This window comes from Prionailurus viverrinus, chromosome D1 (genome assembly GCF_022837055.1).
Source record: "Prionailurus viverrinus isolate Anna chromosome D1, UM_Priviv_1.0, whole genome shotgun sequence".
Taxonomy (NCBI): domain Eukaryota; kingdom Metazoa; phylum Chordata; class Mammalia; order Carnivora; family Felidae; genus Prionailurus; species Prionailurus viverrinus.
Genome location: NC_062570.1, coordinates 43,501,916 through 43,528,557, shown reverse-complemented (window position 1 = coordinate 43,528,557; position 26,642 = coordinate 43,501,916). Strand labels below are relative to the sequence as shown.

Genomic DNA, 26,642 nt, shown 5'->3' with positions numbered 1-26,642 from the left:
TCATATCATGATACCAGTTATCCCAGGATGCAGGAAGAGTTAAAGTTTCTAAGTGATTGAGAAAGAGTATGTGTAAAAACACCAAGTACTGACTCCAAGGTCAAATCAATTTGGGGCAGAGGCTAAGTGAGACCACGTACCCCCCTTTCTGACTTCCTGACTTGAGCTGCATTCCACTGAGCCCCACTGACCTGGGCTGACAGCTAAAGTTCTCTTAGTGCCGACAGAGGCACAAGGTACAGAACCTGCTGGAGAGACAGTGTCCGAATTCCTGTAGGACTGACAGGCAACTCTTCACTTTAGTTGTCCTGCTCCTAAACCCACTGGGACTAAAGTTAGTCATAATGAAGAAGTTGTTGCATGGCAGATTTTTGTTTTTATTGTTAATTATCTGATTTGAACTGGAAAGGAAAAAAAAAAAAGAGTTGCCTATTTAATGGAATTACCAACTGAAGTATAAATACCAAGAAAAACACAATTATTGCCCTTCAGATAGGGATTTTAATATCACTAACCTTTGGTTTCAAAGCATGGAATTTCATCTTATAACTTAACTTCCCCTATAGGAATAGAAGCAAATTAATTTGAAAAAAATGTATTCATGTCATTACTCAAGATCTGCATCATTTGCCTGTAGTTTTTATCAGTTTCCATGAAATGTATAAAAACTGTAATACCTGAAAACAGGGTATTTCAGAGAAATTTCACCATTCATGTAATTTAAGGTAAATGCTGAGGAAGCTTGGCAGTTATATTTGTTTTCTGGGTGGTTTGGTGGCACCCAGGGACAATTGCAAACGCAGCACTCTAAGTCAGATTCGATGCTTGACAGTTTTGGCAGTCTGTGTTATTCTGTTTTGTTTATTGGGGGAGAGGGATTCATAGCATTTTAAATTTTAGTGATGAACTGAAAATATAGTTATGTATTTCTACACTATTCTAAATATGCATTTCTTTTTAAAAAAAATTTAATGTTTATTTTTGAGAGAGAGAGAGAGAGAGACAAAGAGAGAGACAGAGTGTGAGTGGGGGAGGGGCAGAGAGAGAGGGAGATACAGAATCCTAAGCAGGCTCCAGGCTCTGAGCTTCAGCACAGAGCCCCACAACGGGTTTGAACCCACCAAATGTGAGATCATGACTTGAGCTGAAGTCAGAAGCTCAACCTCTAAATTTGCATTTCCTAGAATAAACAGAGTGGTACTGTCCCTTATATCAAGGTTTTGTGTAAATTTATAAGCTCGAGTGAAATTATTTTGTGGCTTTATTTATTCATATTTTGCAAGTTAAGATGTTGACATAATTTCTGATTCTCTCCCCATCTTTATGCAGATTTATTTGTATTCCCATAGACCTTTGCACATACCTAGCACATTGAATTTCACATTTTTACTTCTAGTTCCCACTAGTAGAAAGTATCTAATGTGTCTTTTTGAGCTTTGTTTTCATGGCATTCACAAAAAGTCTTAAACAATATAGGTACTCTATTAATTTTTGAAAATTGAATTTGTTGAAAAACAGAACATAGGACTTTTATTAAATATAAAATAAAAACAATTGTGTACCATATAATGTATAATAAATAACCTGTGAATAACTATAGAACATTAATTGAAGTTGAGTTTGCAAAATGTTTTTGGGATAACATCTAATGTTCTAGATGTCAAGTATAGGTTTAGAATTCAATAATTGGTTCTATTTTTCTCCCTCAGTTTTCTCATCAGTAAAACCAGAAAATGTAGTTAAAGCCCAGTATTTATTGAAATTACAATAAATACTCAATATTAATGCATTTGTTTTTATTATGTATTATTTAATGACCTTTAGCGACCTTACTGGCAAGAAGTGATATTAAAAGAAATACGTTCTCTTAACCACCTTGCTTCCTTTCATTTTCTTTTTTATAAGAGAAGTCTGTTTTTGAGAGCAGCCTTCATGCATTCAGAAAAAAATAGACCAAAAAAATCTTATAATAGGACTGTTCATTTGAATATGATGGCTTGGTAATAATTAGGCCTTCCTGTCCATACACTTCATGGTTTTTTTTTTCTTATAGTAGCTCCACCTGTATATAATAGCATGAGCATTTTACCATATTGTCAGAAATTCGTTATTGTAATTCTTAATGACTGCTAATAATATGAATTGCATCACTTCTTTTGCTGAATATAGTTTAGCTATTCATTCCCTGGCTGATGGACATTTTGATTTTAAAATATCTGATTTGTAAGTATTCTCTTTTTTTCCCATTTAACCTGTGTAGCTCCAAAGCCCTGATGAAGGCTTTGAAGGCAAATCTCTTTATGAGAGCTGGAATGAAAAAAGTCCTTCCCCTGAGTTCAGTGGCAAGCCCAGGTAACCATGCAAACAAGAGTCTCTGTTGCATACAGTAGGGGGTTGTGTTGAAAATGAAAGTGTATTTTCTCTCAATGATAAAGAAAAGGCAATGCTTTGGTTCACAAATAAAATATTATTGTGTTTTGAAGTTAAATCTGTAGGCCATCAAGAAATGGTTCGTTTTTGAGTAAGCACTATATATACCTGTTACGTAAGTCAAAAGTATGGTAGAAAGTAATTCCCCTCACAGTTCTGTCCCCCAGTTACTAGATACATTTTCTCTTTTCTGAATATCATACAGTTAACAAATATTTTGGTTACTCTAAGAAAAATATAGGCATCATTTCAGTATTGGTTGTGTCTTCACAGCAAATTACAGGAATAAATCTCTCAGAGATAAAGATTGAGTAGAGATGAGATTATAGCTTTAAAGAGTATGAATACTTAAAAAAAATTTAAGGGTAGTATTTACATCTGAGTTATCTAAAAAATTTCTGTTTCTTTTAACTTCATCATGCACAACAAATACAGGTAGTAAAATAAGTTAATGAGGGGAAATATTTTCCAGCATAATGAACTTGTTATTTTGTTTCATTATTTTTTTAATGAATCTTTTTAAAAAAGTAACTTACATAGGTGTGATATTGTGATTTATAATAAGAAGTATATATTTAATCTTTGGCCCCTTTCCTGGCAGAGAGAACTTAAATTTTTAGAATTTTCTAAGTGATGAAAGAGATAAGGGTGCCTCTTGTTATGTTAACAGGGTGACCTTTGGATCCCCACCTAAGGATGAGGGCTGATGGCCAGGAGAACCAACCACATAATTAGAGGGCTGGGACTTTCAGTCCCACCCTAGGAGCAAAGGTTGAATCAATCTGCAATGGGCAATGATTTAATCGATCATGACTTTCTAATGAAGCTTCCATAAGATAGGGTTCAGAGAGCTTCCACATTGAGTGGCACACCTAGGAAGGGCATGGAGCGCTCTGTGCCCTTTCCCCACATCTTGCCCTTTGCGTCTCCTCCACCTGGCTGTTCCTGAGTTGTATGCTTTTATAACAAACCAGTGATCTGATCGAGTAAATAAAATGTTTCTCCCAGTTCTGGGAACAGCTCTAGCAAATTAATCGAACCCAAGGAGGGGAACTGGGGAATCTTTAATCTGTAGCCCATTGTTGAGAAATCTACCTGGGTTTGTTTTTGGCTTCTGAAATTAGAGGAGGGGCAGTCTTTTGGGATGGAGCCATTCACTTATGGAGTATGGTGTTATCTTCAGTGTCAGAATTGAGTTGAATTTTAGGACACCCAGTTGGCATCCCAGAGAATTGCTTGTTGCTGGTATGGGGAAACACCACACACACCCCTCCACATGTTGGAATTGGGTTCAGGAACCCAAAAGAACAATGGTCACTACTACCCAAAACAGTCTTAAGGAAGTAGATACTCCATGATCAAAATTGATATTCCTCTCAATTATTTTTTGTTGTTACTTGCCTAACATGATTTTTATAAATAAAAATTATATTTATAGTAGAAAGAATGGAGTTTAATTAATCTTTAATCTGTACTCCCTGAAGAAATTACTCAAATAATTTCATGTTTTAATCCCTATAAGGATTAGCAAGTTGGGATCTGGTAATGATTTTGAGGTGTTCTTCCAAAGACTTGGAATTGCTTCAGGCAGAGCACGGTACACTAAAAACTGGGTAAGTCTATCAATAAGATTTTCAAGGTTATTTATGAATATATTTTAGCTAAATAAATAATTCTGAATTTTAAAAAGTGAGTTCAGCAGTAGAGAAGTAGAGGAATTTGAAGCAGATGTGGTTGAGATGGTGCTACTACTAATGGAGTAGTTCCTGCACCTGGTATTTTGAGCCTTTGAACTTGAACTTTGATGAACTCCCTTAAATATGTTTTCTGTTTCATTAGATGGCATTGCTTTCATGCAGTTACTTACACTAGAAATGTCAAAATTGTCTTTGATTCCTCTCTACCTGTTATTGTTCAAAATTAGTTATTATCAAGACCTGCAAATATTTGGATTTGTATGTCATTAGCTCCCCAGTCATTAAACATGAAAGTTTATTTATCACAATAGATTATCATGATGAATAGCACAATAAACCATGAGCACCTATACAAGTCCTAATTTTTTTGGCTACTGTTGTTGCTAATGATGACAATGACACTTATAGTTTTTATTTTTATCAAGGCAACCTAGGAACATAGTTCATAGAATGTCATACAGTCTGTAAGAGTGTGTAATGAAAAACAGTGGTCCTTATCCCATATCCATGCTTGTCCCACTTCTGATTCTGCTCAACAGATTCAGATTTTTTCAACTTTTTAATTGTTTTATTCTGCTATCTGTCTGCATGCTGACAATATGCTCATGCTGCTATTTATTTTTCGGTGTTATGTATTATCTGTTTACATCTCATTAGGGAAGACGGCATTTAGCTCTTTATCACTTTTTCTCCCAACTCCCAAGTACTTTCCCTCATTGCATTTTCTCAGTATATACTTGTACCACACTTGTTCATTAGAATATCTTTTTTCTTCTCCATGTATCCATAACTGGTTCACCACAAACTTTTAGTATATTTAAAAACATCAGGCGATCTGGCAGATTTCATTTTCCTTGGAATCTTCTCCTGTTACTCTGAATTCTCTGCTTGTTCTCTTTGCCTGTGGCACATCCTTGCCTGTGAAATTTTCCTTCACTGAGAAATCTGAGAGCACCTTCATTTCTCTCCTGTTTCACATCTTCTGTTTCCTCGATTTTGTATCTTCCTTTTTCTTGTTTATTCTTTACTGTTTTTGGAGCACATCCTACAAGAACTTCTCGAAAAGGGTGTATGAAATCTAAAGCCCTTGCATGTCTGAAATGCATTTCAACTACACACTATTCTTTCTCAGTTTGCCTGGGCACAAAGCTTTTGGTTGAAAATGCTACATCCTCAGAATTTTGAACTCATCACTCAATGACTTTCAGCCTTCAGGATTGCTGTTGAGAAATCTGTTGCTATTTGATCCCTGATCGCTTCGCTTTTTTTTTATTTTATTGAAATATAATTGGCATTCAATATCCTGTTAGCTTCAGGTGTGCATCATAGTGATTCACTACTCTTATACATTACAAAATGACCCCCACAATATCTAGTTAACATCTATCAATATACAGAGTTATTATGATATTACTGACTATATTTTCTGTGCTGTACATATACATCTCCATGACTTAATTATTTTATAACTGGAAGTTTGTACCTCTTAATCCCCTTTACCTATTTTGCCTGCCCTCTAACCCTTCCTGTTTCTGATAACCAAGAGTTTGTTTTTTGTATCTGTGAGTTCGTTTCTGTTTTATTTACTCAGTTGTTTATTTTTTTTAGATTATACATATAAGGGAAGTCATGTGGTATTTGCCTTTCTCTGTCTGACTTATTTCACTTAGCATAATACCCTCTAGGCCTATCCATGTTGCAAATGGCAAGATTTCATTCTTTATGGCTGAGTAATATTCCTGTGTGTGTGTGTGTGTGTGTGTGTGTGTGTTCATCTATTGATGGACACTTAGGCTGCTTCCATGTCTTGGCTATTGTAAGTAATAGGCATTGAACATAGGGATACATGTATCTCTTTGAAATGGTGTTTTTCTTTTTTTTTTAACGTTTATTTTTGAGACAGAGAGAGACAGAGCATGAATGGGGGAGGGTCAGAGAGAGGGAGACACAGAATCTGAAACAGGCTCCAGGCTCTGAGCTGTCAGCACAGAGCCCGACGCAGGGCTCGAACTCACGGACTGCGAGATCATGACCTGAGCCGAAGTCGGCCGCTTAACCGACTGAGCCACCCAGGCGCCCCTGTTTTTCTTTTCTTAAGATAAATACCCAGCAGTGGAATTGCTGGATTGTATGGTAGTTCTATTTTTACATTTTTGAGGAACCTCCATACTGTTTTCCACAGTGGCTGCACCAGTTTGCTTTCTGTGCAATATTGCACAAGGGTTTTCTTTTCTCCACATCCTCACCAATATTTTCTATATTTTGCCTTTTTGATCATAGCCAGTCTGACGGGTATGAGGTGATATCTCATTGTGATTTTAGTTTGCATTTCTCTGATGATTAGTGATGTTGAGCATTTTTTTATGTGTCGCTTGGCCATCTGTATGTACACTTTGTAAAAAAATATTTATTCAATATTTATTCAATGTTTATTCCTCTGTCCCTTTTTTTTTCCACCTTTGTCCAGTTTTTAATTTGGTTGTTTGTGTTTTTGATATTGACTTGTAAAAGTTCTTTATATATTTTGGATAGTAAACCATTAATGAATGTATGATTTGCACATATATTCTCTTTCTCAGTAGGTTGTCTTTTCCTTTTGTTGACTGTTTCCTTCACTTTTTATTTTGATGTAGTCCTATGTACACCTTTTAGCCTTTGCTGCCTTTGCCTGAGGATACCGGTCCAAGAAAATATTGCTAAGACTATGTCAAAGAGCTTACTGACCATGTTTTCTTCTAAGGGTTTTAATGTTTCAGGTCTTCCATTCAAATCTTTAATGCATTTTGAATTTATTTTTGTGTGTGGGATAAGAAAGTGGTTCAATTTCATTCTTCTGCATGTAGCTATACAGTTTTCTCAGCACCATTTATTGAAGAGACTGTATTTTCCCCACTGTATATTCTTGCCTCTTTTGTCATAGATTAAATGACCACATATGAATGGATTTATTTCTGGGCTGTCTATTTCATTCATTGACCTATGTGTCTATTTTCATGCTGGTTCTATGATATTTTGAAAGGAAGGTTTTATACCTTTCATGTTGTCCTGGTGTATGTGTGTGCCTTGGTTGGTTAATACATTTTTCCTTTCACTGGGCTGGGCACAGAGTGGGCCTTTGGTCTGGAAACCTATGTCTCACATTTGGAGGGAATACTTTTTCCTTTGATCACTTCTTCCCTCTTTCCTCTTTTTTGAACTATTATTAGTTGTTTAATACCTGGGGATTCTTTTCTAATGTATTTATATTTTATCTTTTGTTTCTATCTGTGTCTTTTTTTACCATCTGGAATATTTTTCTCAATTCTGTCATTCATTTTTAAGTGATACCTTTATTATTATTATTTATTATTATTATTATTATTATTATTATTATTATTATTAAGTCTCCCTCCATTCCATACAGTACCTCCTTACTCTGAGTTGATTTTATTTTAATTTGTGTGATTGGTCTAGTATCTTTCATGTCAAGGCTGTTTTCAAATGCCTGGTCATCTTTGGCAACCTGTCTTTTAGGCAAGCTGATTGAAGTCCTGTATACAAGGGTGGCACTTGTCAAATGGGAAGCTTCTGAGAAGAGTGATCAAGAATGCCTATTCTGGTTGCGTCACGGGGAGGCAACAATTTGAGAATCTGTATGTCTTTTCTCTTGGACTAGTTATTCTCCCCAGATAGGAAATCTTTAATCCTGCCTTTGGGGTAGGAAGTTAGGGAAGGTTAGATGGGGGTAGTGATGAGTATCGATGTTCATATTATCTACATTTTACTTGTGAGAAAACTACAGTAAAGAAAGGCTAAGAATCTTTGGGTTAATAAACACTCAAAAGTTATTTGGTAATAAATCCTAAAGCCTGGATTCAAACTCTGGTTAATTTTAGAGTCTTAGTATCTTCAACACACCACTGTATAAAGTGTTCTTTTATATCAATAAAAAATGAGCAACTAAAATGATAAGCAGCTAAATAAAACAGGCAAAAGGCATAGATCAGCAATTCAGAGTTGGAAAGGTCCTTGCCTCTTGGCTTTTGTATATTTTCTTGGTTTCTTAGATATGTCTGAGCATTTCTTCTCTCTCCTGAGTGAGACTTTGGATCCATTACTGAACTCACTGTGCCTATTCTTCACACTTCACACACTGCTTGTCAGAGAATGATCTGTTTGTGGCATTTCAATCATTAACAATTTGCAACATTCCCCTATATAATAGTATATAAGACTCATTTCCTTGCCTCTACCAATTCTCTGCCTTCTTAAATTATTTGTACTGAAATGAAACATTATCTTGTCTTTAAAGTTTCAAAACATTTTCCCATCTCCTGTGTTCTTGAAGGCAAGACTGTTAGGCCTTTCCAAATAATTTTTATGCTATCATTTATGTTGTATACACATATTTTTTAATTACTAAAAACCTGGGGTGTGTTTTAATATTATAATACTAACCTATTAGTAAGTGGCTTATTGAGGCACTGAAATACTTTCCTTTATTTATTCGTTATTGGCCCAAACAGTTTTACTAATATTAATAGTAAATATGATCCTTGCATTTTATTATAAGCTATCTTACAAGAGAAATATTTTGTGTTTTTGGTTTTTTATGTTTTTTTCCTTTTCTTTTTTTTTCTTTCTTTTTTTTTTTTTATTTTTTTGTAGGCAACAAACAAATTCAGGAGCTATCCGCTGTATCACAGTGTCTATGAAACTTATGAACTGGTGGAGAAGTTCTATGATCCAACTTTTAAGTATCACCTCACTGTGGCCCAGGTTCGAGGAGGGATGGTGTTTGAACTGGCTGATTCCACAGTGCTCCCATTTGACGGTCGAGATTATGCTACAGTTTTAAGAAAGTATGCTGACAAAATCTACAATATTTCAATGAAACATCCTCAAGAAATGAAAATGTACAGTGTGTCATTTGGTAAGCTTCTTCCTCTTTCAAAATTCATTATCTCTGGGTTTTATTTAATCTCCAAAATGCAATGACCTACTTTAGTGCATTTATTAATTATTGCCATTCCATGGGATCAGATACGTTGTTTACATCTATAAAAGTGCTTTCCATATCATTGATGCTCATCTTGTAATATTTAATTATAAATACCTTGTCAAATGCAAAAGAGGACAACTTCCTATATTGTTCCCTTTGCATAAGCCATTCATCAATGCCATTAGGGCCTGTTTCTATTTCAGATTCACTTTTTTCTGCTGTGAAGAATTTTACAGAAATTGCTTCTAAGTTCAGTGAGAGACTCCAAGGCTTGGACAAAAACAAGTATGTTGTACATTTTTAAGTTATGCATATAATAGATACAATGAAATAGAGATACTAATTGACATGTTTGTTGCTGAAATGTCTTTGGAAAGCGTTTTGCTGATTTCTGTCTCCACTGTAATGCATCCTATACAGGGCTACCATATCTCTCCAAAACTCATTCCTTTTTTATTTTTTAAGTTTTTATTTTTTTATTTATTTTGAGAGAGAGAGAGAGAGCACAAACAGGGGAGGGGCAGAGAGAGGGCGGGGAGAGAGAGAATCCTAAGCAGGCTCCACACCATCAGCACAGACCCTGACATGGGGCTCGATCTCACAAACTGTGAGATCATGACCTGAGTGGAGATCAAAAGTTGGACACTTAACTGACTGAGCCACCCGGGTGCCCCATCTCCAAGACCCATTTCTAACATTCGGAGTGGCGACTGTGCTGCTGGGAAATGCCAGTGCCCCTTTACTACCAGCTGAATAGTTATGAAATTCCCACCTTTGCCCTGAAGGTCCTTCGCTCTGTGACCCCAGCTTTTTCTAGTTTTATCTCATTCTTTCAATGTTTGTACATCATACTCCCACCAAATTCTCCTATTCCCAGAGCACACCTTCTTTCTCCCTCTTCTTAATGTCACTACCTCGGAGTTCCTCATTTCCACTTCCATCTGACAAGTTCTTTTTCCAGCATAACAAGTGTTGTGAAGCCGTTTTTCTTCTAGTAGTAAGCGTTTAGGATCAATTCTGTATAAAATCGCAAAAGTAAAAGATAATTGGAACAGAATTTTTAGATGGGAGAAAAATAATGGGAAGGTATTAAGGAAATTTTTTTAAAGTAGAATTTTGAGAGTGAACATCTTCTGTATATTGAACTTATTATGAAGTTACAAATATCAAATCCTTGGGGACTGATGCAAAAATACATAGAAAGATAAGAGCAGACGGTCCGAAAATAGATGAGTGACATTTAAGAGTGTATTTATAATGAAGGATACATCAAAAATAAATGGAGAGGAAAGACATATTCAACAATAGTGATGTGTAAGCCTTTTAGCAGCTGATAAGAAGTTGAGTTCAAAACTCTCACTTCACATCACATGCAAACATAAGTGATGGATATAGAAGAATTCTTTACTAAAAATTGAAATTTCTTGGAAGTGAAATACAAGTTTAGACGCAACAAGGAAATGAGAAAGCAATGAGGTTTGAGGACACCAAAATGGTTAATAATACGAAAATTAATCATCCAAAGCAAAGATAGAAGACTGGGAAACCTCTTTTCCCACAAATATGGAAAGGGAATAATATAATAAATGTCATAAACATATTTTTGAAAATTGGTAAAAAAAAAATCCAAAAGAACAAGGTTGAAAATGTTGGCAATGGGCAAGCCAATTAAAAAAGAAGATACTACCAGTACAGAAACAGAGACAAAAAAACCTTCAAATTCACCACTAGTTAAAAATTACAGATGAAAATAGTGTTGTACTATCTTCATATCAACTAATGATTTAAAACTTGGTCATACACATTGCTCCAGATGGTTCACTGGAGCCAGCATTCTCACACTCTTTTGATAGCATTGTGAATTGCTTTGAAAACCTTTTTGAAAAAGAAAATAAATAAAAAATAAAAACCTTTGGAAAAGCACAAACTCATACTACTAATGTTTCAAGAGCCGTTTACAGAGTTCTTAGACTTTGGCATAGTATTTCCATTTCTTGGACTTTTTCTTCAGGAAAGAGTTTCAAGTTTGGAAAGAGAAAAAGGGCTTCTCAGAGAAAGATAGGAATTATAATACCGAATAATTCCAAACAGTCATTACCTAAGAGGGGAGAAATTAACTAAAAAAAAATTAGTTGTCCACTAATTTGAATAATTTATAAGCATTAAAATAGATGATTATAAAGGAAATATAATGTAAGATATTTATAATAAAATGTGAAACAAGCAAAAATATGTAAAATTTAAATAGAGTTTGATTATACTTTTATTGAACAAATATAGAGAAAAACTCAAGGTAAACCAATTAGTATAATAATTGTGTTATTCTTGGGGTGGACATGAGGGGTTTTTTTCCATATACTTTCCAATTCTTTCCAAATTTTTTGTGTGGGTAAAAAAAAAAAAATCCACAACGAGAAATAAACTTTAAGGACATTCCAAACACCATATATTCTATGAAGTTGATTTTCTATCTTTAAAAAAATAAAATACTTCTTCTTGCGGGCACAATGCCTTATGGGCATAGATTATGGTTTTCTAGGACATTTGGCTTTCACTTTGGATATTTCTGTATTTGTCCTATCCTCTCTAAATAGTAGTTAAGGTATAGTTTGTGTTTCCACACTATGTTTACAAATCCTGAAACATCTGTAAAAATGCATTACCCATGATAATACTAAATGCTGGCTAAAGTACATGAAACTGAATGTTGAATTTCTCAACCCAAACTTTGAAATCCAAGGAAAAGACACTTCTCTAATTCTGCTTCTGCTGAATCAATCCCTAGATCCATCAAAGGATTCAGAAAGTTGTCTCCTTGGTACCTTCATATTCACATAGTATTCAACCTGAAGACTTATTCGTTCTTCGGTTGTCCTGGGAAGGTCAGCATGCTTCTGGAATGCAGAAATCCCATTTACTTAAGTCCTGTGTTCTCAGCATTTACCTCCCAGGGCTATTTCAAACTAGGCTGTGCTTTGTACAAGGAACAGCATGGTTTTTCAGTGGTAGCCTCAAGATCAGAAATCCAGAGAGAGGTGTGTGTGTATGTGTTGTTGTTGTTGTTGTTGTAATGCTTTATGAATTTGGTTCAGAAACCTTTAGTATCTTGCTGAAATTGTGTTTTATGCAGTTGTCTCCACTGTTAGTTTATGTGAGGTGTTCACAGGTAAAGTTTACACTGAGTTTACCTTGATACTATCACAAAACCTGACTTCTTGATGTTGAATAAATAAATGTTAAAAATAGCTCAAACCAGATTATGGGGCCTTTAGTTATTTTATTTTTCCTTTTGTCAACATAGTGCAGTTGAAAGAATAGTACTGAGCTTCTATTTCATTCTAAAACTTTCTAGTTGTGAATGTGGGCATGTTATTTAACTACTGAGTCTTAGTTATCTTAGCTATGAAATGGGACTGCTTTCCTGCCTAACTTGCAGGATTGCTCTGAACATTAAAGAAAACATTACTGGGGTTCCTGGCTGCTCAGACAGTAGAGCAGGAGACTCTTGATCTTAGGGTCATGAGTTCAATGTTGGGCATGGAGCCTACTTAAAAAGAAAAGAAAAGAAAGAAGATATTACATAACCATTCAGAATAGTAATTGGCATATAGGAATCAGTAGTATTATTAAAACTAAAATATAACAAAATAAAGAATTAAATTATTAAATAACAGTTATCAATAGTTAAATTATAGCAGAATTAATATGTTGAATTTAATAACTCATTGTTCAACTATTCAAAACTTGATACATTTTCAATGATATCGGATCATTCTTATTACAATAACACCCCCCTCTTTGGAATATGAATTCTGTGATAGCAGGAGAAGTCTCTGCTATTTAAAAAAAAATTTTTTTAATGTTTATTTATTTCTGAGACAGAGACAGAGCATGAGTGGGGGAGGGGCAGAGAGAGAGGGAGACACATAATCTGAAGCAGGCTCCATGCTCTGAGCTGTCAGCCCAGAGCCCAACGCGGGGCTTGAACTCACAACCCGTGAGATCACAATCTGAGCCAAAGTCGGTCGCTCAACTGACTGAGCCACCCAGGCGCCTCTAGAAGTATCTGATATTTGATAACAGCAGACATTCAAATCTTGTTAAAAGGATAAACACCATTTCTTGTGTTTATTATAGTTTATCTTTAATAACAATAAAAACATTAGCTGTCATTTGGTAAAATATGTATAATTTTCCAGGAACCTTACATTAACAGTAATAGATTATCCTTCTTTACCTCTTTGCTTGGGAACTTATCCTTCTCTTCATGAGCTATCCCATTCCATATTGAAGTGACTACTTTGAGTAGATTACTAGAATACCTAAGATGAAAAAAGTCTTGCCTATTTTTAAATGCCTAGGTTTGTCAATTCATTATTATTTCAAAATAAATAAAAATTACTGTCATCTTTTCAATTGGAAAGTATAACTTCATGTGCTTTTACAAGCCCCAGGAGAATAGTATTTTATAGGTTTCTTTAAATGTAACTGTGTATGCTGTTCTTAATTTGCATATCATAGGAATTTAAGATATATTAGTTGTGTTTAGTTTTGTTCTGAATTTTATTATTTACTTTTTTAAAGTTTATTTATTTATTTTGAGAGACAGAGAGTGTGAGCCAGGGAGGGGCACAGAGAGAGGGAGAGAGAGAATCCCAAGCAGGCTCTGCGTTGTCAGCACAGAACCTGATGTGGGCCTCTATCTCGTGAATCGTGAGATCGTGACCCAAGCTGAAATCAAGAGTTCGTTGCTTAATGGACTGAGCCACCCAGGAAACCCTGTTTTGTTCTGAAGTTTTAGTTTGCTGTGTAGTGTTCATGTTTTCGTGAAGTGACAACTGTATTCATTTTCTTTTTTAGCCCAATATTATTGAGAATTATGAATGATCAATTGATGTTTTTGGAACGAGCATTTATTGATCCTTTAGGATTACCAGACAGGCCTTTCTATAGGTAAGGATACAAATATGACTATTGATTATATCATTCTGTCTTATTTTTTGCACTGTGGAAAAACTATAGCTGATTTCTTGTAAGCAAATAGAAAATTTCAAAATATATATAGTAGATGATAAATATATTATTTCTTCATATAATGTAATATGATGGCTATATACCTTTCTTTTTAATTTTTTTTTTTTACTTCTGATAATAAAAGAATATATGTTCATTGTAGGAAGTTTAGAAGATTCACAAAGTCACAGGTGGGAAATAAAAATATCCCCAATTACATCAGTGCTTATATTTTGGTTTAGATAATTTTAGCCCCTCTCTCATTTTAAATATATTTGTGTTTATGTATGTATATAAGACATAATAAATATATGTGAAATGTATATAATAAATATATATTTACTTACTCCCCTAATGTTCACATTTTTTACTAATTCTTGACAATCCTAAATATTTCTGATAAACATCAGTGGTGAACATTAGATTGATCCTACTGAAAGTTGCAGAATGAATTAGATCACTGACTAACAAGAAATAGCCCCATCTGTCTGTTTATAGATTATCAAAGGATCAGAATTGGGCATGATCCAAGCATGGTAACTCATTTCCCAATGGCAGCATGATTGTGCCTCTTTCCTTACCTCTTTGCTTGGGAACTTATCCTTCCCTTCATGGGCTATTACATGAACTGACATAGATCTTTCTTTCTTTTCTTTTTTTTTTAAGATTTTAAATTTATTTTGAGACAGAGGCAGTGCGAGTAGGGTAGAGGGAGAGAGAGAGGGAGAGAGAGAGAATTCCAAGCAGGTTCTGTGCTGCCAGCTGCACAGAGCCCATTGTGGAGCTCGAGCTCACAGAACTGTGAGATCATGACCTGAGCCAAAACCAAGAGTCAGACACTTAACCTACTAAGCCACCCAGGTGCCCTGACATAGGTCTTTTAATAAAACATCACCTTCTACCTAGGTCATGTTAAACTTTCAAGGTTGTTTTTAATAGTTCTTCATACTTTAAGGTAGGCATTGTAACATGTTAGTGTGTTTTCCTTTTTAACGAGAAAAACACAGTAGTAAGTTGGCAGGCCACAAACAGGACTTTGATAATCACAACTGTGCTACATTTCAGGGGGTAAAGTGGGATAGTGAAAAGTCAGTACTTACTTGCAATGTAACTTGAGACTGATCCCATAATCTCTCATATCTTAATTTCCTCCTTTTTGAAATGCTAAAATCAACTTTGTAGAGTTTATTTTCAAGGGTTAGAAAAATTATAGGCAAATTATATAACAAGCGTGATCCCTAGTAGGTGCCAACTATTGTGGCTCTTGTTATTTTTGTTGCTATGAACCACGTTAAGTCACCTGTTTAAAATAAAAACATAATTAGAGAAAGGTTTTATATCCGCGATATATAAAGAACTTTATAATTCAATTAAAACGGACAGAAGACATGAGTAGACATTTTTCTAAAGAAGACATACAGATGGACAACAGACGCGTGAAAAGATGCTCAGGGCACCTGGGTGGCTCAGTTGGGTTAAGCGTCTGACTCTTGATTTCCACTCAGGTCATGATCTTGTAGTTTGTGTGTTTGAACCCTGAGTTGTGCTCTGCGCTAACAGTGCAGAGCCTGCTTGGGATTCTCTGTCTCCCTGTCTCTCTCTGCCCCTCCCCTGTTCATTCCCTCTCTCTTTCTCTCTCAAAAGCAAATAAGTAAGCATTTTTAAAAAAGAAGAAAAAGAAAGAAAAGATGTTCAACATCACTGATCATCAAAGAAATACAAATCAAAACTACAATGAGATATCACCTCCCACCTGTCAGAATGGCTAAAATCATCAACACAAGAAACAGCAGGTGTTGGTGAGGCTGTGGGGAAAGGGAAACCCTCTTACACTTTTGACAGGAGTGCAAACTGGTACAGTCACTCTGGAAAACAGTATGGAAGTTCCTCAAAAGGTTAAGAATAGAACTACCCTACAATCCAATAATTGCACCACTAGGTTTTTACCCAAAGAATAAAAAAACAAAACAAAACAAAACAAAAAACTAATTCAAAGGGGTACGTGCATCCCAGTGTTTATAGTGTTATTATCTACAGTAGGCAAACCATGGAAACAGCCTAAATGTCTATCAACTGATGAACAGATAATGAAGAAGTGTTATGTATCTACAATGGAATACTACTCAGCCATTAAAAAGAATGAAATCTTGGGGTGCCTGGGTGACTTAGTTGGCGAAGCATCTGACTTCGATTCAGGTCATGATCTTGCAGTCCATGAGTTTAAGCCCTGCGTTGGGCTCTGTGCTGTCAGCTCAAAGCCTGGAGCCTGCTTTAGATTCTGTGTCTCCCTTTCTTTCTGCCCCTCCCCAACTTGTGCTCCATTTCTCTCTCTCTCTCTCTCTCTCTCTCTCTCTCTCTCTCTCTCTCTCAAAAATAAAGAAACATTAAAAAAAGAATGAAAGCTTGCCATTTGCAACGATGTGGATGGAGCTAGAGAGTATCATCCTAAGCGAAATAAGAAAGACAAACACCATATAATTTCACTCATATGTGGAATTTAAGAAACAAAACAAATGAGAATAGGGAAAAAAAGAGACAGAGAGGCAAAGCAAGAAACAGACTCTTTTCTTTCAAAGTTTATTTATTTATTTTTGAGAGACAGAGCAAGCACATGCAAAGTAGGGAGAGAGAGAGAGGGAGAGGGAGAAGACCAAGGAGGCTGTCAGCACAGAGCCCAATGTGGGGCTTGATTTCATGGATGTGGGGAAATCTCATGATATCCTGAGCGGAAATCAAGAGTAGAATGCTTAACCAACTGAGCCAACCAGGCACCCCCAGACTCTTAACTATAGAGAACAAATTGATGGTCAACAGAAGGGAGGGTTGAGGGTGGATGAAATAGGTGAAGGGGTTTAAGAGTACACTTTTCATCATGAGCACTGAGTAATGTATAGAATGTTAAATCACTACATTGTACACCTGAAACTAATATTAACTGGAATTTAAAAAAAAATTAGTGCTTATTTATTTCTGAAAGGGAGAGAGAGTGCAAGTGGGGGAGGAGCAGAGAGAGAGGGAGACATAGAATCCAAAGCAGGCTCCAGGCTTTGAGCTGTCAGCACAGAGCCCAACACGGGGCTAGAACTCAAGTACTGTGAGATCATGACCTGAAGCAAAGTCGGCCGCTTAGCTGACTGAACCATCCAGGCGCCCCATTGACTAACTGGACTTCAAATAAAAATGTAAAAAAACAAAAAAAGTCAAAACATAGTTAATTAACACACACTTCATAGACTGGTCTTTGGAAGTGACTAAACTTGGAAATTCAGCTGATGAGTGGCTTATTCATATCATGAAATTAGAATTGTGCAGTCCAGGGCTGATAGAGCGATCCTGTTTTTCTCTTGTGTGTATCATTTGGACAACTGATAGATAACACACTGTCTTTATCAACAGGCATGTCATCTACGCTCCAAGCAGCCACAACAAGTATGCGGGGGAGTCGTTTCCAGGAATTTATGATGCTCTGTTTGACATCGAAAACAAAGATGATCCTTCCAAGGCCTGGGGAGAAGTGAAGAGACAGATTGCTATTGCAGCCTTTACAGTGCGGGCTGCAGCAGGGACCCTGAGAGAAGTAGCCTAGGTGGTTCTTCAGAGAACCCGTGTTGAATAGGTAGGTATATCACTATGGTGTATTGATAAACTAAAACATAAAACTATGTATATGTATATGTATATAGACATGCACACACACACACATCTTAGCATTCTTTCTTCTTCTCCCTTCGAATCAAAAAAGAAAGATGGACAATTTTTATTCTATAATAATAGAAGGTTAGGGGCACCTGTGTGGCTCAGGTGGTTAAGCGTCTGACTTCGGCTCAGGTCATGATCTCATGGCTTGTGAGTTCGAGCCCCATGCCTTGTTTTGCGCTGACAGCACAGAACCTGCCTGGGATTCCCTCTCTCCCTCTCTTCCTCTCTCTGCCCCTCCCCAACTTGCTCTCTCTCTCTCTCTCTCTCAAAATAAATAAATAAGTAGATAAAAATAATAATATAAGGTTATTCTGAGTTTGAACTAAATGTTAAATTAAGGTGAACACCTACTATATTAAAACACCCATGTGACATTACCAGAGAATCAAGTCTAGTTCAACACTTGTGTTGGCCCTACTGGCCACCCAGGGCTGAGAGAGCACTATCTTAGTGTTCCAGTGGAACAACTCTGGTCTACTCGCACTGCTGGTAAACATAGTTGCTCTGTACCATAAAGGATAATTACTTTTATTAAATTAGCGAATATTTTATTTATGTCAAAGGGTATATATAATATGTGTATAGTGAAAAATAATAAAGAAATGAACATTTGTAGAACTATCCCCACAAATAACCAAATTAAGAAAAAGAACATTACCAATATCTTTGACTCCTCCGTGTGCCACTGACCAGTGTGCCTTCATCTTCTGCCAGAGATACTCACTTCCTTTAATCTTCTGTGAGTTTTTCTGTTATTTATAATTATACCACACATGGTATATATCCCTTGTGTGTATTTGGCTTTGTGTATGTTTTTTAACTGTTTATAAATAAAATCATACTGTGTATGTATATTCTAAGACTTGATTTTTTTTTCACTCACCTTTGAAGGTGCATCCACACATGTGTTACTATGGTTGTAGTTCATGGATATAAACCAGTGGACTTGAGTGAATACAACATTTATCAGTCTGTGCCCAGTTAACACAAGGAAACCACACAGCAACACAAACAGGAAAAGTTATTATAAAGAGTGATTCGTTAGACATGTGAAAAGATGTTCAGCATCAGTCACTACCAGGGAAATACAAATCAAAACCACAATGAGCTACCACCTCACACTTGTCAGAATGGCTAAAATTTAACAATTCAGGAAATAACTGATGTTGGCAAGGATGTGGAGAAAGAAGAACCTTCTTGCACTGCTGGTGGGAATGCAAACTGGCACAGCCACTGTGGAAAAGAGTATGGAGATTCCCCCCAAAATTAAAAATAGAACCACCCTATGACCCAGAAACTGCACTACTAGGTATTTATCCAAAGGACACAAAAATGCTGATTCAAAGAGGCACATGTACCCCAATGTTTACAGCAGCATTATCAACAATAGCTAAATTATGGAAAGAGCCCGAATGTCCATGCAATGGAATATTACTCAGCCATAAAAAAGAATGGACTCTTGCCATTTGCAACAACATGGAACTAGAGTGCATTGTGTTAAACGAAATAATTCAGTCAGAGAAAGATAACTATATGATTTTGCTCATATGTGGAACTTGAGAAACAAGATAGATGAACATAGATGAAATCATTATTACACTATATGTTAACTAACTTGGATTTAAGTTTTTTTTTTTGTAAGGATAATTAGTTATAATAACATTGCAGTAAGGAGATACTTCTAGTAAAAGGTAAAGGGAGCTCTAAAGAATATAAGCGTAGCAGACACAAGGCGCAGTCACTGTCTCTAGGGCTTAGATGGAGCAGCTAATGAACTTCCCCCACCCCACGGGCCTTACCGAATAGCAGAGAAGTCACTGTGGTGCTGTGCTCACAGACCTTGTGAAACTCCTCAGAAATTTGCACTCTAGGCTACTGTGGGAATTGTGATTGTGGGGAATTGTCTTGCCAGAGGCACTGCACTAGCAAACCAACCATGAGCGGTTTTAAAAGAAGCTCCTGGCTACTGTTCTGGTTGCCTTGAATGGCAAGAAGCAAGTGCCAGAGGAGCAGCCTGGACCACAGGACGGGGCACCACGGGACGGCAGCACTGGTGAAGCCTTGTATGCTCTATGAGCCACGCACTGAAGTCCTTTGCAGGCAGAGACCTGCCAGGTGAGCACACGGGAACCAGGAAGGAAAGCCCCTTCCTGCAAGGTCTCTACAATGCCTTCTACTGACAAAGTTTAACATCATGTCTCTCGGAAAAGAAAAAAAAAATTTTAAAGGATCCAGATATCTTTACAAAGAGCGGGCAATGAAGAGTAAGTTCGGAGCAGAGAAGCAATAAATTGGACAGCTGACACATAACAGAATGTATTTATTCATTTTCCTGCTGGTGGGAGTTTGGAATGTTTTCTGTCTTTTGTTCCTACAAACATGTCTCCCAATGCAAATATACAAGAAATATCTTTTCGGGCAGCATCTATCCTAAATGAAATGTCTGGGTTGTAAAATATGTACATCTTTAATTTTACTGTGAAACTGTTACAAAGTGGTTTTATTCTCCTATATTCCCAATGGCAAAGTGATCATATTATACAAGAGAATAGAAATAAGAAAGACTGGCAGGTTAGAGAAATACAAAGAATTTAGTATGTCTATACATTTAGCATCAGATCATGCAAGGCTTGGGAAGATACACTAAGGAGTGTTACTATTTTCCTGTATAAAAAGCCATGTAGTGGAGCACCTGGGTGACTCAGTTGAGCATCCAACTTTGGCTTAAGTCATCATCTCACAGTTCGTGAGTTCAAGCCCCACATCAGGCTCGCTGCTGTCAGCTCAGAGCCTGCCTCAGATCCTCTGTCCCCTTCTCTCTGCCCCTCCCCTGCTTGCACTTTCTTAAAAATAAATAAAGCATAAAAAAAAAAGCCATGTAGTAAAGTTAAGCAGGGGAGAGCAGGTAAGATTTACATTTTTGGAAGAATTCTGGCCTAGGCATACGTGGATTGGAAGGGCATTAACACAGCAAGATATCAGAACCTGAATTTTTTCTCATTACACCTATGCCATATAGAGCTTCACCCTCAGAAAAGACAAGACTTCCCTCTTACTCTTCACATTTCATCTCTTCTGCAAAGACTTCCAGCATGTTCGCCCATTCCCTGCTATCTTTACCTCTACCAGTCATTAGGGACAAGTCTTGATCATTACTGTAGCTCTGGTCCCTCTATACCAGAATGCAGTCTGTAGCAACCACTCCTTTGTGAATAGTCAGTAGCGTGCATAGGAAGTTATGTCTGGGACATGATGTGTTCGGCAAATGGTGGGGCTGGAAAGTGGTGTGCTTGGCACTAGGATTTCAGCAATGCCTTGTAATGGGATCTGCCTGAACATGCCTACTAAAGCTTTTATTGATGTCAGTGATACACAGACCATACTGTAGGTGATGCGTGGGCCCTGGAACAAGGTGAACAACACCATTCTAAAATATGAATAAAAACCCACATAGTACTGAAAATTATGTGAATTTTCAGTTAAGTTGTAAGCATGCGATAAGCATCCCCCCAAAACTTTGTGCAACTGCATGGTTTAATAACGTATTTTGGCAACACATTAATTGTCATTTACTGGAGGTTGTACAGGGACAGAAGCACAGCTTTGGGAGACAGATTGCTGGGTTCAAATGCTGCTTCTTTTACTTGGAATATGACTATGGGGAAATTATTAAAGCTCTCTTAAGTTTCTTAATCTATAAAATGGGTATTAAACAATATTTCATAGGGTTGCTGTAAGGATTAAAAGAGCTGGTACATACAAAGCACTTAGAACAGTGCCCAGCATATAATTAGTAATCAAAACATGTTTAATATTGTCATTGGAATGGTATTTCTTGTTTAATAATTTTTTTAATTAATTTATTTTTGAGAGAGAGAGAGGGACACAGGGCATGAACAGCGGAGAGGCAGAGAGAGAGGAGACACAGAAGTCAAAGCAGGCTCCAGGCTCTGACCTGTCAGCACAGAGCCCGGATGCAGGGCTTGAACCCACAAACAGTATGAGATCATGACCTGAGCCAAAGTGAGACACTCAACTGACTGAGCCACCCAGGTGCTCCGAGTATCTCTTAATATGGCAATAAGCATCACTTTTTTTGTTCTCTCTTCCGCATGATGATACAGTTGAATTAGAAGATACCTACTCTAATTTCCAACACTAAAATTCTGAATTATTGTTTATTCTTTTACATGCATCTTATAATTTACTTATTGTTTATTTCTACCTACTATAGTTGTAAGATGTGTTTCACCAAATTGCAGTTATATATTTCTTGTTGAGTGTGATTTAAAAATGAGGTGAGGGGCGCCTGGGTGACTCAGTTGGTTAAGCATCCGACCCTTGATCTCAGCTCAGGTCTTTCTTTCTTTCTTTCTTTCTTTAATGTTTATTTATTTTTGAGAGAAAGAGAGAGAGAATGAGCAGGGGAGGGGCAGAGAGGGGAGACACAGAATCCGAAGCAGGCTCCAGGCTCTGAGCTGTCAACACAGAGCCCAATGCAGGGCTCGAACCCATGAAACGTGAGATCATGACCTGAGCCGAAGTCGGATGCTTAACCGACTGAGCCACCCAGGCACCCCTCAGCTCAGGTCTTGATCTCACAGTCGTGAATTCATGCTGGGTGTCGAGCCTGCTTAAGAAAAGTGTTCTTTAAAAAAATAATAATAATAATTAAAATAAATAAATAAATATGAGGTGAATTAACTAACTTCGTGAAAAGAAAATACACCAAATAAATTTTACATTGATCTGGATTTTAATAACGAGAAAGTAAAATCATTTACTAAATTATACTGGCATGAAAGGATAAAGATGCTATTTATATTTTGGATAGCAACTTCATGATTATACTAAGGCCAAATTTCACTGGTTTATAAAATTGGAAAGACAATGCATGAACTTTAAAGATGAACTGTGTTCTTATGTACTTCCTCAGTGAAGACCTTTCTTTCTCATTAATCTCCTGGGACAATCTCAGAACCATAATGGATTCCACAGTGCTGAAGGCAGTGCTGCTACTGGCTGTCTGCTGTGCAGTTAGAGGAGAAAGGTGTATGTGTAAGGAGGCATAGAGCGGTTTCACAGCACAAAAGTCAAGTACCAAATTGGAATCATATATATAGAAAAGTAAGTCAATATGTCTACTAACGTTACTTTTTTAGTCTCAGGGATAGTACTGTATATGTTCATCTTACTGTCATGGGTTATATGATCTAAGGGTTAATGCCTTATACAATCGTCTGATAGGGAAGTTTATAAAACATACACACTTTGGAAAACCGGAAAGGTTATTAAAAAGTCTAAAAGACATGGAATGCCATCTCTTATTATTAGGGCCTATTACCGTGATTTCTCACATTTCAATTCCTACACGATCCACTACATTTACTTGACTAAATCAAAGCCTTCTGGGCATTTCAATAAATAATTTGGGGCTAACCGGGCGCTCGGGTGGCTCAGTTGGTTAACCTTCTGACTTCGGCTTAGGTCATGATCTCGCGGTTCACTAGTTCAAGCTCCACGTCAGTCTCTGTGCTGACAGCTCCCAGCCTGGAGACTCCTTCGGATTCTGTGTCTCCCTCTCTCTCTGCCCCTTCCCCCACTCATGCTCTGTCTCTCTCTCTCTAAAAAATAAATAAACATTAAAAAAATAATTTGGGGCTACTAATAAATCAAATTCAATGGCAAGTAGTAAAATTTTCAAGTAATTTAAATTTCATTTGTATTCAATCCGAAAAATGTATTTTAATCAAATAATTTAAATTCAGTTTAATTTATATTCAATCCAAAATATACTTGAATGCTAAAATAAATTGAGATGAAGGAAGCAGTGAAATATGGAGAATACAACCATAAAATCAGAATAAAAGGGTGTGATTTAATATCTAGATGGATTGGGACCTACTAAACCTAAAAACTGGGGAAAAAAATCTCAAAGTAAATGATGTAAACCACATGTAAACAGCATCCTGGGAAAAATATTTGCAATGAATATAACAAAGTGTTACCATAACTAGTTTAAAGGCTCTTTTAAATCAATACTTTCAGTATTAATAATTAATCTCCACTTTTTTCCCTGAGGACGTATGTATGTATGTGTGTGTGTTTAGATTAAGAGGAAAAGGAAATAAAAGAATAAGGATAAGAACATAAATCCAAGGCACAAAGTAGTGGGAATATGCATACCTAAACAGCAGAAGTGTTAACCACTATCCTTCTTAAAGGTCAGCCACAACCTTAAGATAAACATAAATCTATTGCTCAGGAAAAGGAAACAGAGAGGTCAGTAAAATGGCAAGTTTACATGGAGTCAAGAGGATTACTGAACAAGAATAAATTAGGAGAACATGAGGAGGAGGTCACATAAAAAGTTAATCTGTATAATACATTGGCCAGAGTTGAAAGGACCCCTATTCTAGCAGATAAACCTCTCAACAGATGCATTTCATCAAAAATTCTCTGAGTCTTTGGGCATCTGGGCGGATCAGTCAGTTAAGCGTCTGACTTCGGCTCAGGTCATAATCTCATGGTTTGTGAGTTTAAGCCCACAGCTGACAGCTGTGACAGCTTAGAACCTGAAGAACAGCTCAGACAGCTTAGAACAGCGCTGACAGCTCAGAACCAGAAGCCTGCTTTTGATTCTGTCTCCCTCTCTCTGCCCCTCCCTCACTTGTGCACGTGTGCTCTCTCTCTCTCTCTCTCTCTCTCAAAAATAAATAAACTTAAAAAAATGCTTTGAGTCTTTCTTGTTTTTCATAGTAATAGTTGTAAATAACGCTTCACAACAGTTCATTAACCCCTTACAAACTTATGATCTATAAATTTGTTTTGCTCAGTGATTTGGGAATTTGTCTAAAGCACTACAACTAATTTGTACATCAGAATATTGATCCAGTGATCTGCAGCCTTTTTTACGATTCTATACCTATAACTCAGTCCCCATAGGTGGTTCTGCTGTTGAGGAGCAAAGTTATCTTCAAAGTTATTCAGACTGTTCTTTGGTTTGTGAACACATTTTTAACTTTAAAAAAGCTCACAAACAGCAAAAAAGTAGTTCTTTATAATAAAACATATATATACCAAATGCGTATAAAGCTTTGTAATCTAAAGGACATATTTTTGACAGAACTCACGGCTTTTTATTTGTATCAGAGAATATTTATTAATTGCCTTTAAGGAAAAACATCTAACAAATTAAAAAAAAAAAAAAAAAAGGATTCAGGGAGCCTGGTTCACTCAGTTAAGCATTCACTTTGGCTCATGGTTCCTGAACTCCCCCATTGGGTTTTCTGCTGTCAGCACAGAGCCCATTTCAGATCCTATCTCCCTCTCTTCCCCCTACCCCTGCTTCATGCTCTCTCTCTCAAAAATGAATAAACATTAAAAAAAAAAAAAAAAAGATGATCAGCATAGAGGATTCTGCTGGACCACAGAGGATGTTTAGGGCAGTGAGGCTACTCTGTATGAAACCATAATGATGAATACATTTTATTATAAATGGTCCAAATCCATAGGATGTACAGTACCAAGAGTGAATTTCTGGGTAAACTATGGACTCTGGGTGACAAGGATATGTCATTGTAGGTTCATCAATTGTAACAAATGCACTGCTCTGGTGAGGGATGTTGATAATGAGGGAGGTTATGCATGTATAGGGGCAGGGAGTATATGGAAAATCTCTGCACCTTCCCCTCAATTTTGCTGTGAACCTTAATTTGTTCTAAAGAGTAAAGTTTATTTAAAAAAAATATTCATGCAAGAGTCCTATTGTAGTTAATAGATTTTAGGTTTAGAATGGTCACTGAAAAGCATATGTGAAGTCATCTTATGTGGGCTTGAAAATATAAAATCAAATAACGACATCAGACAAACTGATCTAATTATCTACCACCAGCTGGTATTTGTTGATGTTTCCTTAATAGATTAGGTGATTATGTAAATCCAGGCAGAAGGACTTGAACTTGTGTTTATAGTTACAATAACCTAATCTTCTATTAAGAGTGTAACACAACATCTTAAGTGTCTAGTCTTTGAAAATTGCACAAAAAAATCTGAACAATTAAATTCAGACCGCCACATTATCCAGAAAATAAAGACCCTCACTAATGCTCATTAGGATGCCAAGTTACAGTTACCAGTGAGTTCTGTCTTATAAAGCAACCAGCCTGGCTAATCGACTTTTCCTCTAAAATTACCATCATGAGAACATTTATAATGCTTATCTTATGTTCTTGTTAAATGGAGCACCTGGGTGGCTCAGTCAGTTAGGCATCTGACTCTTGATTTCGGCTCAGGTCATAATCCCATAGTCATGAGATCAAACCTGGAGTAGGGCTCTGTGCTGATAGCATGGATTCTGCTTGGTATTCTCTCTCTCCCTCTCTCTCTCTGCCCCTCCCTCCCTCACATGCACTCTCTCTCTCTCTCTCAAAATATATAAATAAATATTTTTAAAAATCAAGAATAAGGAGGCAAACATATAAATTCCTTAGATGTAAGTAAGACAATAAGAGGATTTTATGAACAATATTATGCCTATGCACTTTACAATTCAGATGATATTAACAAACGCCTTGAAAAATATTTCTTATAGAAGCTAGCAAAAGAAGAAATAGAAAATCTGAGTGGTATGATTTACATTAAAGATATTAAACTTATCGTTTAAAAAAAACTTCTCACAAAGAAAACTCCAGTGATCTCTTTCAGTGAAATCTTTCAAACATTTAAGAAAGAAATAACACAAACTTCAGCAAAGTATTCTGGAGAAGTAAAGAAAACTAATACTTCCCAACCCATAACTTTGATATCTAATCCTGCCAAGA

The 26,642-nt window shown here is 36.5% G+C and overlaps 1 protein-coding gene across 2 annotated transcripts in view; it reads left to right on the top strand.

The window, feature by feature from the left end:
* The window catches only part of LOC125146981 (Putative N-acetylated-alpha-linked acidic dipeptidase), a 66,244-nt gene extending 48,376 nt beyond the window's left edge, over positions 1-17,868 (top strand). The window contains exons 14-19 of one of the 2 annotated variants that reach the window (XM_047823930.1): positions 2,261-2,352; positions 3,953-4,043; positions 8,775-9,039; positions 9,312-9,393; positions 13,969-14,061; positions 17,518-17,868. In XM_047823930.1, coding sequence (XP_047679886.1) covers positions 2,261-2,352; positions 3,953-4,043; positions 8,775-9,039; positions 9,312-9,393; positions 13,969-14,061; positions 17,518-17,707 — 813 coding nt within the window. In that variant the 3' untranslated portion in view covers positions 17,708-17,868. Of the gene's footprint in view, positions 1-2,260; positions 2,353-3,952; positions 4,044-8,774; positions 9,040-9,293; positions 9,394-13,968; positions 14,062-17,517 lie in introns of both variants that reach the window. The other variant, XM_047823929.1, reaches the window with a different exon arrangement.
* The last annotated feature ends 8,774 nt before the right edge of the window (positions 17,869-26,642 follow it).